At 41.9% G+C, this 13,134-nt stretch overlaps 2 protein-coding genes across 5 annotated transcripts in view; one reads left to right on the top strand and one right to left on the bottom strand.

Annotated features, from left to right (window-relative positions):
- Positions 1-9,924, bottom strand: part of Pura (Puratrophin-1-like) — an 87,289-nt gene extending 77,365 nt beyond the window's left edge. The window contains exon 1 of the mRNA XM_070208095.1: positions 9,802-9,924. Within this exon, the coding sequence (XP_070064196.1) occupies positions 9,802-9,879 (78 nt within the window). The 5' untranslated portion in view covers positions 9,880-9,924. The remainder of the gene's footprint in view (positions 1-9,801) is intronic.
- Positions 270-11,803, top strand: LOC6623011 (uncharacterized). 4 transcript variants are annotated; one of them, XM_032435350.2, is made up of 3 exons: positions 270-350; positions 8,679-9,129; positions 10,130-11,803. In XM_032435350.2, the coding sequence occupies exons 2-3, from the start codon at positions 8,816-8,818 to the stop codon at positions 11,748-11,750; spliced, it is 1,935 nt and encodes a 644-aa protein (XP_032291241.1). In that variant the 5' UTR covers positions 270-350; positions 8,679-8,815; the 3' UTR covers positions 11,751-11,803. The 4 variants fall into 4 exon arrangements, with proteins under 4 accessions (XP_032291241.1, XP_002046676.1, XP_070064201.1 ...); XM_002046640.4 differs by lacking the exon at positions 270-350 and adding an exon at positions 7,181-7,474; XM_070208100.1 differs by lacking the exon at positions 270-350 and adding an exon at positions 8,501-8,606.
- The last annotated feature ends 1,331 nt before the right edge of the window (positions 11,804-13,134 follow it).

The following is a 13,134-nucleotide window of genomic DNA, read 5'->3' as shown; positions in this document are numbered from 1 at the left end:
CTTTATTTTGGCTCGAATTTCGGTTTCAGTTTCGGCCGTTTTCAATTTAAAATGTAAATCAAGTGTGAAAAACACAACAAATCTGCAGCGAAAGTGTTGCAATTGCAATTTGCTTGTTGCAAGTTTTGACACATTTTTGCTTTGGGGCTGTGTATTGATTTATTTTGATTGTTAATCAATTTGGCGCGCCTGTTGTTGTTGCTCTTGCTGTCTGCCAGCCTGCCTGCCAGCCTGCCAGCGAGGCAGTAATAGTTCAATGAAATTATAAATCAGTCGCACAGTCGCGGGAGTCCAATAAATCCAGCTGAGCTGCCACAGCGACAGTGGCATCCTTCTGCTTGTTGCTTCTGGTTGGTAATTCGAGCTGCAACAAGAATGCAAGTGACACACTTTTCAATCGACCTGCCTCATTTGTCAGCAGGAAGCTGCAACATGGCAACAGCCTCCCAAAAAAAAAAAAAAGGCTGTGCCGCAATTTGCGCATGCGCACGCAAATTATGTGCCATAAATCATGCAACGGCCGCGATTTTTTGTTTTTGTGGCAAGTAGGAGTAGCCGCAACTGTCACCGTTCGCTGATTGCCAGCCTGGCGATTAGCAAGAAGCGATAAACACACACACAAGCACACAGAGAGTAACTCATATAAATTGCAAAGAAAGTGGCTGCGAACATATGTGAATACACTCATTCGCATTCGCATTCGCATATTCGAACGAGTCGCTTGCGTGTGCAATTGGCCGCGCTTGCCCCGCCCGTGTTGCATGTGTTAGTTTGACATTTGTCTGGCTGACCCTGACCCACAAAAGTCAATTGCAGCTGGCATTGCCACCGCTAGCTGATAGCTGCTAGCTGCTAGCTGCTAGCCGCCAGTTGGCAGGTTCAATTTGTGTGCGCTCACAGATCTCGAATTGAAGAGGAAAAGAAAAGTCAGCGTTGCAAGACGTCAATCACTTTGCCACTTTTGTTTGCCACCGCGTCGCGCTCGCTTCAGACGCGGCATGCAAAACAAAAAACTTCTTTTGCTGCTCCGATCCGCTGGCCCCAAGGTTAACGCAAACAGGCCAAAACAGCAAATGGAACGAAATCAAATGAAGCGCAGGCCTCAAGTCCACACACATTCCGTCGCCGACCGCTCCTGGCTAGAGATGGGCAACAAGTTGTAGCTAGCGCGTGTTAGATGTGCAACTAATATGTATTAAATTATCATGAGCAGGATCAAAAGTCCGATTGTTTTACTTAATCCCAGTTAAGCAAGTGCTTGACTTGAAGTCACGACTAGTTAAAAGTGGTTCGAGTATTGGTAACATGTTGTCTAAAAGTCTATCTTGAGAAGTCCATTATTGAACTAGTTCGTGCTCGAAGCATGAAATTCCAATCGTTTTTGACTAAGATCTGAACCTTATTCCAAATCAGTTGTTAAATAGTTAAGCAGACTAAAAATAGTTGATTTGCCTCAAATTTTGAACTTCTAAATTATAAACTAAAAACTATTTTTGATGCATATTAATTTTGATTAGAAAACAAATCTAGCCCGCATATTGTATACGAAAATATTTGCAGTTTTAATATTTTCAGCACAACGGGCAATTTAAATTAGATATGTTGCAATAAAGCTTAGAAAAATATATGAGAAGTTAAGGTTTAAACAAGAGCTGGAAACAAAGTTTAGGTCAAGAATTTGGCTTCTTAGGGTCTGACAAGAAAATATTTCACTATAAATGCAGATATTTGGTGTACAATCAGTTACTTTACACTTAGAATATCAAACCAAAATGTAGAATTTCTAGAAATAAAGTTACAAGCTGGTGAACTGGTTCATGGCTTGACAATAGTTCGATGGCTACGAAAGAAAGCACAAAGAGAACTTGTTCATTGATTCTAAGGCGTAACTAGTTCCACTTCAGTTAAATGCTCAGTTAACAGTTCATTTTCATTTGACATTCTGTAAAAACTAAGGCATTCTTGAGCTTGAACTCTCCATTGACAGTCCACACTTGATCTAGTCGTAGCTCTCTCACGATCCGTCACGCTGCCGTCTCTAGGCCCCTCGGGCAATGGAGCAGCGCTGCGGCGCTGGCTTTTGTTCTTCTGAATGCCAAACCCGAAACGTCACTCCAAAAATAAAAAGAGAGAAAAAGGAAAACCAAACACACTCTTGAGTTCGTTTGGTCTTTTCAATTCTTTTTTTCTCTTTTTTGAGTAGCCGTCTCAAGAACAGCGCCGTTGCCTTTTGACAGCCGCCTGGCATGTTCATTTTTATGGTCTTTCGGGCTCATCTACTCATCTACGCCCCCCCAACAACCTCTCCAAAACCCGTCAGCTAACCCAAGTGCATTCTTAGAAGCTATGGCTAAGCTATTCCTTGATTCTGGCTCTAAGACGCTTGCGGTATTTCTGGCTGCGGCAACTGGCTGATTGAAGCCACAGATTCTCTTTTGCCTCGGCTACATTGTGTAGGGCGTTGCAGGCGTCGTTTTTTTTTTTTTATTATTATTTTTCTGTATTTTGATTACAAATTGAATTTTATTCGTTTGCTTTCGCACTGCATTGATTTATGATATTTCTACAAAAATCACGCTCTAAGCCCAAATTCAGCTCTCGAACGTTTTTAATTAAGTTCAAGTGTGAGCTGCCCGTCAGCTTTTGATTTATGCTGCACAGGTTCTATACTTTTATACATTTTAGATATACATATAATTAAAAGCGAAAGAAAAGAAAAGAGGAAAAAAAAAACATCTCATCGTGGCTAGAAACGTCGCGCCGCTTTCCCTTTGGCACACAGGAGGCGCGCTCTGGTAATTCAGATCTTGTCTTGGACCTTGGACATTGCGTGCGATTGCATTACGGGTGAAATTTTGTTCGCTGCCTGCCATTTCACTGGCGATCTTGAGACATCGATAACCTTTTTGCTTAGGTTTTGTATTGCCTTCGCTTCAATGGCCGACTTGGCCGGCCATCTAAAGCTGACATCATCAAAGCGCGGAGCTGGCAATTTAATGCCGTGCTAAAGTTGGCTATTTTTTTTCTTTTCTTCGTTTTTTGATTTGATTTGGTTTTGGTTTTTGATTACATAAATTTGGCGCCTCTGACCGCGAATCGCGGCTCCATTTGCATCTTCAAACGCAGGCGAATGTGTGTCAGCATTGGGGGCCGGGGCGCGGCATTTTGGTCAGCGGCATATCGTATGTAATTACAATAAGTGCAATTGCAACTGCAACTGCATCAATGCAAATAACGCAGAATGTCTTGGAAACCTGTCGCTTTTAATTAAAGGCTGCCACGACGCGGTGCCCCGATCTCTAAGTAACTTTTCATGTTTTAAGTTATGCGCACAATTTTAAGCGACAGCAGCCACAACAACAACAGCAACAACAATCACAACAACAGCTCCATAAAAATAACTTTTGCATTTAGTCATAACTGCATTTAAAAATGTGTGTTTCGATTGTTGCCACCACTCACACATCTAAGCTCGCCTTTACCAGTATTTTGATTTTGTTTGGGATTTTTGTTAACTCCCCCCATATGCAAAAAGTAAGTAAATAAGAGTGCTCGACTGGAAGATACCCTCAACCCATGATTCCCAACCTCTAGCAACCTACTATACACACAGGCAGGCCCACACTTTTTATGGGAAATGCAATTTTGGTTAACTCAGGTACTTATATTTTCTGATCTTGATGAAAGTATCAGTTCTTGTATATGTCATACAAAGTGCCAGACGCTGTCTTCAAAAATGAGGATTTTCGCAATTCTGGGAGGGATATAGGAGGAATTACAAATATATACAAAAATGTCAATCTGTATGTATACTATACAAGAATCTGCATACTAAGCTACTTAGCTATAATCTCTCTAATTATTGTAGTTTATACATAAATTTGCAAAAATCATCATACCCTTTTTACCCCTTTTTTTAGGGTATAATAAAGCGAGGAGAAAAAAAAATAGGGTAGGCGCTAGCTGAATGCAATTGTATCCCAGCCCAGGTACGACCCACTTCTGTCATGTTGCACGATAAATACTTTGAGATTTATTGTTTGCCACAGTGGCAGGCATAATTACAATTTATGCCCCTTTGGGGCAGCAACAAACAACTTGTACAATCTACTGCGAAGCCAAGTTCAAAGCATGTTTGAGGAAGCTGTCGCCAAAGACAAAAGCCCATACAAATTGCAAGAGGAAGCTGTCCGTCTCTTTGTCTCCCTCCGTCTGTCAGTCAGTTTGTCTACCTGTCTGACAATTGCCATTATTCTTGCGTGTATTGAAAGTGAACACGAATACCACCAACAGTTATTAGACTGTTGACAAATATGCCGAACTTTTAATGCCCTTGAATATTAACAAGCAATAAATCTTAAGATGTATTAAATAGATTAAGATATGCAACGGCTGGACTTCAGCTGTGTTTGTAGCCTTCAGTCTAATTTTAAACTGGATATGAACTTTCATGAGCTTTATCGGCGATTCTGTGATTTTTCAAGCTTATACAGAACAACAGCCTGTGAATGGCTTAAGGTGCTTTAATATGCTTTCAAAAATTTTAATCAGCTTTCAGTAGCTTTTGATTAATGTTGTGATATAAAAGGAGTTTTAACTTGGTTGTAAGTCACTTCCCGAGCTTTCATGAGCTTATGGATGCTTTTTGTAGACTAAGAACTAATGTGATTTTTTGAGCTTTCATTATCTTCTGGAAAAGTTTGTTTTTTCATTTATGTTAATGTTACTATATCTATCTAATATCTATCTAATGTTACTATATCTATCTATCTATATTCAAAAGCTTTTAATTTCAAATATGAATTCAGCAACACTTCCGCGTATAACAAGCCTGCCCAGCTAGCTGAGTTGACCTGCAGTAAGGGTATAGAAACAATTAACTTTCGCATACCGTTTGGGGTGAGGGCATTACATCATGTGGAGTTTAAGCACTTGGGTGCTATTGTTGAGCACATAATTAAGCGCCGCTTAGCTTATGTAATTAACGTCAGACAGACAAGAGCCAACAGACGAAGTCTAATGAACCTCGACGCGCTCAGCCTTTGGCCAGCTGCGTGCGCTGATTTATATGCGAGTTGGTCGAGTGTCGTTTTTCGTACCGACCAAATTGTGTTTTGTCACAATTCGATCGCGCACTTAAGCCCCGTTTATACGCAGGCCTCTCCAACGGAGCACTCATATTTGTATTCGCATTTGAAAAGTCAAAGTCAGATGGAGTCGCAGCTGAAGCCGGAGCGGAACATGTGACATAAGTCGCCGGGTGTATGGCAATGATATATGAATATGACAAAGCGACATGGACAACTTTATTGGCTCATGAAAAGCGCTGTCACTGCCTGACTGACATAAATCACGCGCAAAAACCCATTCGACGAACCCATCGAGCCGCAAACCCAACGCAGTCAGCGCCAATCGCCGGACGTTGCCGTTGATCGCAAAATAAGCAAAAACAAGAGCGCTCTAGTCGGGAGTGCACGTCCTTAAGATACCCTAAACTCAATGGTGAGCTGTTGTGGGACTATTGTGAAAAATGGGGGAGGTATTCAAAAGTATTCTTCAGGCAAAATTTAATGTATCTAGCTTTTATAATTTGCTAGCTAGCATTTATCGTAAAACGGACGTACAGGCGGATATAACTAGATCTAATTAGTGCGTCGGGCTGATTCCGAATATATATATAAACTTTATAAGATCTAAGATGCTAATTTCTATATTTTGCGTATATTTGCACAAAACGTGTACACCCTTGATAATCATTGGGTTCAGGGTATAAAAAGCAAAACAAGTAACCAAAAAATAAATCAAAAATCAATTTTCGTAAATGTTCAGCGACAAAAAGAATAACGCGACGCGACGTCAAAATCTTAACTGGCATCCATCGTGAAGATCTTGATCTTAGTAGCAGAATATAAAAATATATATGTGTGTGGGTTTTGACTAGTTCCAGCTAACTAGCACAAAAGATAATAAGACAATTGTCTTGGAAAAACTGAAAAAAAAAATATACAAAACAAAGAGAGAGAAGCAGTTGTGCAAAAAATAAAGAAGCAAAGTAAAAAGCAATAAAGATGTGACACACATATTTATATAAATTTTGTCAGGTCGAGGACAAGTCTTTAAATGTTAAAGATCTATTCCATGGGTTGATCTTTAATCAAAACTAAAACCGTTTAAGTTAGAACAGTTCTGGGAATGAATAAAAACTATTAGATAAATCATTCAAATTAAAGTTCATGTTGAAAACACGAACTAATCTAAAGGAGGATGACCTTTCATTAAGTTAGAACGAGTAAGATCCTCAAAGTTCAGTTGCCTAATGAACTCAAGTGCAAGGTTCAGCGGATAGAAACATGAAGAGAAATAGAAGAGTATTAGATGTCAAGCTTCTCTTCTGCTACTTACATGTGAAATAAATCTCAACACATAGGCCCATTTAATTTTAGAGCTGGTTCAGAAACAGTTTGAGCTAAACGCAGATTCTTTTTGATCTTTGAAGCAATTTGACTAAAACTCTTAAAATTGATTGTTGTGGAATCTGGGCAATGTTTGACTACTATAATAAATATATACCTTAGACTGAATTGGTGGAGAGGGTATCTGTTTTTTTGGCGCTCTGCAGAGCTTACTGTGCCTGCTAGTTTTCATATACCATGGACAAACTAGACCAACAAGTGAAAAACTGCGTCATATGTGTTGGTGGCACAACTTTTCACTGCACACACACACACATACACGCACACACACATGTGAAGGCACGCCACCTATTGGCGGGGCAAAGCGTAGCCAGACACGCCACCTAGACACGCCACAAGTACCCACAGCGGGTACTCATATTTAGCCTATTTTAGCTGGTTTTTTATGCTAGTTTTGTTGCCTTTTTTTTATTTAAGCAGCAACAGAAGTGAAACCCTTTAGCCTATAAAATGTGCGCACAACGCGCATGACCTCAACCATTTGGTTCACTTGAAGTGGCAAACGCACACGAACCTACACACAAATGGGCAAAAGACTCTGACTGTGAACCGAGGTCCTGTTGCGTGCCCCAACGAGTGCTCATTGTATGTGTAAGTAGTTGTTGCCGTTGTTGTTGTTGTTGTTGTTGCTGCTGGTTTACTATTGCCATTGCTAAATGACCAAGGCAGACCGAACTGACCCTCTGTTCTTTTGGGCCAGTTCAGTTGCGTTGAGTTCGTGACCAAAGGCGGGCGCGTTGTGTTCTATTCATATTTAGCAGTTTCTTTCTTTTTTGTATCACTTGCATTCTATGAATATGATTTGAAAATTGTGCGCTGCAACCAAAACAACAGCCAAAAGCAGTTCTATAAAAATATATATATAGAGTATATATACTCGAAAGCAGCCATGGGCTGCGCCAGCAGCACTCCAATGGTGGCGACCGCGGGCAGTGAAATGCTAAAAGCCGCCACTCATGTGGCAGGCGATGTCAAGAAGCAAGGCGAGGCGGCTGTTGAAGGTGTGTGTGTGTGTGCATGTGTGTGTGTGATTGTGTGTGTGTTGGTTGACATTTAGAAGCGCATTTCTCAATACCAACCAACCGAGTGCATTCAGGCCACAAATGTTAAACACTAGACGTATACTTAATATTTGCATAGTGCGTCGTGACAGCAAATCAATCGGGCATATTATTCATTAGGCTTATGAAACCAACCTCCACACACTACTCAACCTTTGACCCCAGGCTTTCTATTGTGCTAGTCCCATCATAAAGAGCTCACATAATGAGCCTGGGGCCAATATAATAATGTCAGCTAATCAAGAACAATTGAGCAACAGCAAAAGCCAAAAAGCTGCGTGTCCTGCGTTTCGACACGTTTTTTCCCTTTCTTTATGAGCACTACTTATTTTATACACACACGCACATATACACACATATTTATACATATTTATGCATATATTACACACATATTTCTATTAAAAGCATATGAAGAAAAACGAGTTTTTTGCGTGACCAGCAAATTGGAGCAGACGGCCTCTGTTTTAAATAATATACGTAGAAATTTACATATACGTGTTGCTGGCATTTTGCTAGGCCAATTGCCAAATTGATTGATTCATTCACTTTGGCAAATTACACGGCAAACAAGTGAGAGTCTATTTTATTAGATGGCGAAACCAACTAATTGTGGCCTTGCCACGCAAAGGACCTGCAGACATTTATCATTAGTTTTCCACTTTGAATAAAAGGGAGAAACAAGTTTTTTTAATTTGGAGCAGTGAGGTACTAAAGAGTATGATTCAGCCAATTGGACTACTTCTAGGGAGTTATTTGCAAAGAGTTCACCATAAGAGCTTAAGATAAGTCTCATAAGGTTATTGTAAGTCCAAACATGAAACATCTCGCGTATCATATCAAGATCATAATCGTTAATCGATCAATATCGATCGTAGAATCGTTTGTATATTCTTCGCTTTGATTTTTAATACAATGTCATTCAATAGAATGTTTTGTGTATTCAATAGTCGGCCTTGAATTCAATGTATGGTGTTTTGTTTGCATTCATATACTATAAGTAATTATGCAGGGTATCTCTTTATCTGAAAGTCCCGACACTACACATATCGATTGCAGGCAGCTCGATTGACAGGCAGGTTAACGACCTGCTGTCGCCCACAAATAGCAAAAAATATTTACTTATTGTCAACATTTTGTCATTTAGATGCCACCCAAGCGCTCAGTTCGACCATTGACACGGCCAAGGAAACGGTGAGCACCGCCGTCGCGGGCATCACCAATGAGCTGGGCAGCGCCTTTAAGGATGGCACCGAAGCACTGGACGAGGCCAAGCACAAGGTAATGGAGGGTCTGCACTTGGAATCAAAAACGGACGCAGCGCCCACGACCGAGCCGAGCACATCAAGAGCGCCCACACCCGCCCTGGAGGCAGATGCGGACAGTCTGAAGACATCGACGCCGGAGCCGGAGATTGAGCGTGCGCTGGCCAATGAAGAGGAGGCGCCGCCAACGCCAAAGCCATCGCTGCAGGAACTCGCCGAGCTGAGCGCCCAGGCGTTGAGCGACACGAGTGTCGTGCCACCAGCTGCCACGGAGGCAGTGGAGCGAGTGGAGCCAGCAGCTGGGCAGACGGCACAGGCGGCGGCGAGCGTGGAGTAAGTAAGCCTAGCGAGCACAGCCGTTGCATACAGCCCGTAGAGTCCACTGAATCAAACGTAGAAACTGTTGCACCCAGATGCATATAAGCGCGTAGTTTGTATTTTAGCTTTTGTAGTGCCCGTTTGTAGCTCAAAGTAAATACCTATCATATAATACTATATAATTATTTTATATATATATATAAACTACTCTCTTTTTTCCTCTCTTCAACAATGTGTAAATTGTAAATAAATAACTTTTATCTCTATGTACATATCATATACTCTGCATTTCTTATTATTGCGAGCTAGCAATTAGCTAACTAACAAGAACAACAGCAACAAGTCTTGTACGTAGTATTGGTAATACATAACTATATATCTTTAAATATACTATACACACACCCATATGCAAATCTTTGGCCTGTCCAAGTTTATAAGAGCTCTTGCTTAACTGCTGGAAATAGATCACTTTAAATTGGGTATCTGCGATTTAAATTGTCTGTATCTTAATAACTATCATGAAGGGGCAACAAGCAAAAAAACAGAACAGTAGAGGGGGTTCGCTAGCTCGGAGCTCGAGCCCTCTCTTCTTTTAATCTTTTGGGTAAAAGTTTAGGGCCTTAATTGGTTAGGTTCAAAAAGGGCTTTAAAGTCTGGCTCAAAATAAAATATTTAACTTAAACTTACCTTGATGCCCAGTCCGAGCACAGGGATCCGATTCTTCGTCGTGGTTTTCCGGTTCTTAAAACAAAGCTTAATGAGCATCCACAAGCTAGTTTTGCGTAATGTCCGTTTTCGGTATAATCCATAAACTCCGCAATAATCCCGAGTTCCAATATAAATCATAAAGAGTTTGGCAAAAGTTCTATCAAGCAGAGCTCCTCACACACAAAGCACACAGAACAGCTGCCTTAAAAAACAAAAGAAATCCGTATTAACATACATACACAAACGCACCCTGCCCACAAAAAACAACCCCTCCCCCACAAACACACACACACACACACAAATGCAGAAATCTTTGGCAGCAAAAGGAGAAGCAGCAGGAAGAGGAGGAGCTACGCCGCCCCAGCACCACCGAATGGGAAAAACTGGCCGATCAGCTGGCCAAGAGTCGCAAGTTTAGGCCCTACGAGAGCTTTGCGCATAGCCAAAACCACTTTTCCGTCTACAAGGACTACACCAGCCTGCGCGACAAGCCGGGCCATTACGATGGCCACTTCAGCTTCGAGGGCAACTCACAGTCGAGCGCCTCCCAGTCTCAGTCGGACCTGTCCAGCGGCCAACCGACGCCAGCACCGCTCAGACGTCGCGGCGGACAGCGTGAATATGCCAAGTTCGTGGGCGCCGAGCAGCCGGTCAGTGTGTCGCGCGCCAGTTCGAGGCTCTCGAATGTGGGCGGCGGCATTCGAGCCTTTGACTTTAATCCGCAACGCGAGCGCATCAGCCTGCCCATTGCCAAGTCCGTGGCCACAACAACACGTGTCGGCAATCGCTCGCTTTGGGCCAGGGGGCAGCCGGCTGTGCTGCCCGAGGAGCCCATCACATACAGTCCGGTTAGGCGCAGCAGCCTGGCCACAGGACTGGGCTTGCGCCCTGCTGCTGCTGCTGGCGACATTCATCAACTGCCCTTGGCCAGATCCACCTCCAACTTGTCCCGTTCAACGCTGCCACGCAAGCAGAAGCCACAGTCTCGACTGACCACGACAGAGGCGCCCGTGCCAGGCAGTCGACAAGTGCTGGACTTAACCCACACACAGATGGAGCCCATAAGAGCTGAGCGCATAAGCGTACCACGACCTGTACACAAGCTGGGCAAAGATCAGGCCAAGCACCAGCTAAGTGAGACGCTCAAATCGATGCTGGACTCGTCAAGAGACATCAGCTCCGCGCTGCTGCTGGCCACGCCCTCAACGGTTAGCTCGCTGCTGCACAGCCCCTCAGCAGCGGATCGAGCTGACGCCAGCCTTAAAATGCCAACGCCTTTGGCGGCACGCGGCAACGGCAAATCAACTGACACAAAGGCCACGCCCAGCACAACGCCTTCAAGGCGGTCTCCTGGATCATTTACAAAGCAACCGCTAGAAGATGGTATACATATCCTGCCCAAGTCCAGCACAGCAACAACACCTCAGAGAATTAACTCCTTGCCACACTCACCTCAAAGAGCCAAGCCGCATGCTGTTGCTCCAAACTTTAGCGCAACTGTCACCAGATCGCCCGCCGCATCGCGTGCCTCTTCGCGCCTCTCCTCTAACAGCAGCAGCACTGAGGTGGTCATCAGACCCTTGAGTCATCTGAACACGCCCAGCGCCGTCTCGCTGTCACCCGATCAGGTTGTCATGATGGAGTACGATGACAGCGACTTGGAGGCAGCCCTGGCCCGGCTGGCCGACTGGCGTGGCTCGACCATAACGCTGCAGTCCATGCGTTCCGGCAGTTCGCGTTTGGGTCGCAACTCAACTGCCTCGCGACGCACTTCACCCTGGATTAGACGTCAAGTGGAGCACAATGGCAGTCAGGAGTTGAAAGGCTTTGGCAGTTGTGGCATAATCGAACTGACCTCGCCAGCTAAAGCAACTCCCCAGCTGCTCGAGCGCTGTGAAATCTGTTGTAATGAATTTGTGATGAAATAGATAAATGTTAGACAGAGTTTTTCATAATTATAAATGTTATTTAAATTAAATGCTTACGGAATTAGTTAAATGTTTATTTATCTAAGCAATTTAAAATTTATTAAATTATTTAGATAGTTTATTTAAGAAGTAAATAAGAATATTTCATGAAAATATTAACTATTTTTTTATGATTCCAAATATTGAAAATAAGTTAACACATAATCTCTTTATATATACAATTATCAAATTTTGCTTCATTATTTTTTTAATTTATTAAACCAAACACTAAAAGCTAACTGCCATTTAATTCAAAATGATATTTATAGGGCAAATAAGCTTCCAAATATATTAACGAAAAAATGTTAGACTTATAATCAACCAAATACCTATAAAAACAATTGTTAAAATAAGCAACCCAGCGATTTAGTACCTCAAAATGAAATATTGAATTAAATTATAAGACATAAATAGTGTTTCAATATACATGCAAATGCTCTGAGCCAAGAGAAGCCTACTACACACAAATTAATAAAAGGCATATATTCTCTTTTTGAATTTGTTAAAACAAATGTCTAAAATCGCGGAAAATTATAATTTACTCTAAATATAAGTTAACTAGTTCACTCGATTGTTTAATAAAGAGTGTGTCCAACAGATTTCCATTAACATGTCATTAACATGAAGTTTACATGTGCTAATCATTAACATAAACAGTGCATCCAATAGAAGCACTGTTAAAAGTGAAGCGCGTTCAACTTGTTAACAAAGCTAAATCTACTCAAAGAGTTTTGAAAATATGATGAGTTCAACTAATTGAAGTCTGTAGCTGGCCTGTAATATTTTATTAATTTATAATCAATTTCAATGAAGTTTACTCTGAATTACTTATGCCTCATAGTTCCACAGTACCAATTGTCACAAGGGACAACTATTAATAAAATACAGCCCCCATTCTGATAAGGCCAATTTGAAGTAAGTTGGCGAATTAACCTTTATAGCCCAATGTATGTATAAAATTGTAAGATCTGTTTTTTCTAATTGATGACTTAATAACAAAAGAGCTAAAATTGAATTGTTTATATTTGCCGTTCACTCAATTATTCTGCCACTTGGAGTTTCGTTTTTGTGTTTTATGTTCGTTTTATGTTTCATGTTTCACGTACCACATGCGCCACGTCTGCCGTCCGTGACTTAATGAACTATTAACAGCAATGATAGTAATTTGTTGTAGCAGCCGCAGCCGCAGTCGCAGCAGCAGGCAGCCTGGCAAGGCAACAAATGAAATTGCTTTCAGGCAACAACTGCAACAACAGAAACAACAGCAACAACAACAACTTGTCTTCATGGCACTTTTTGGCAAACAAATAGACAATTCAACAAAGCGACATGCAGACAAATGACT

Source organism: Drosophila virilis, chromosome 3 (genome assembly GCF_030788295.1).
Source record: "Drosophila virilis strain 15010-1051.87 chromosome 3, Dvir_AGI_RSII-ME, whole genome shotgun sequence".
NCBI classification, from domain to species: domain Eukaryota; kingdom Metazoa; phylum Arthropoda; class Insecta; order Diptera; family Drosophilidae; genus Drosophila; species Drosophila virilis.
This window is presented reverse-complemented; position numbering and strand designations above follow the sequence as displayed.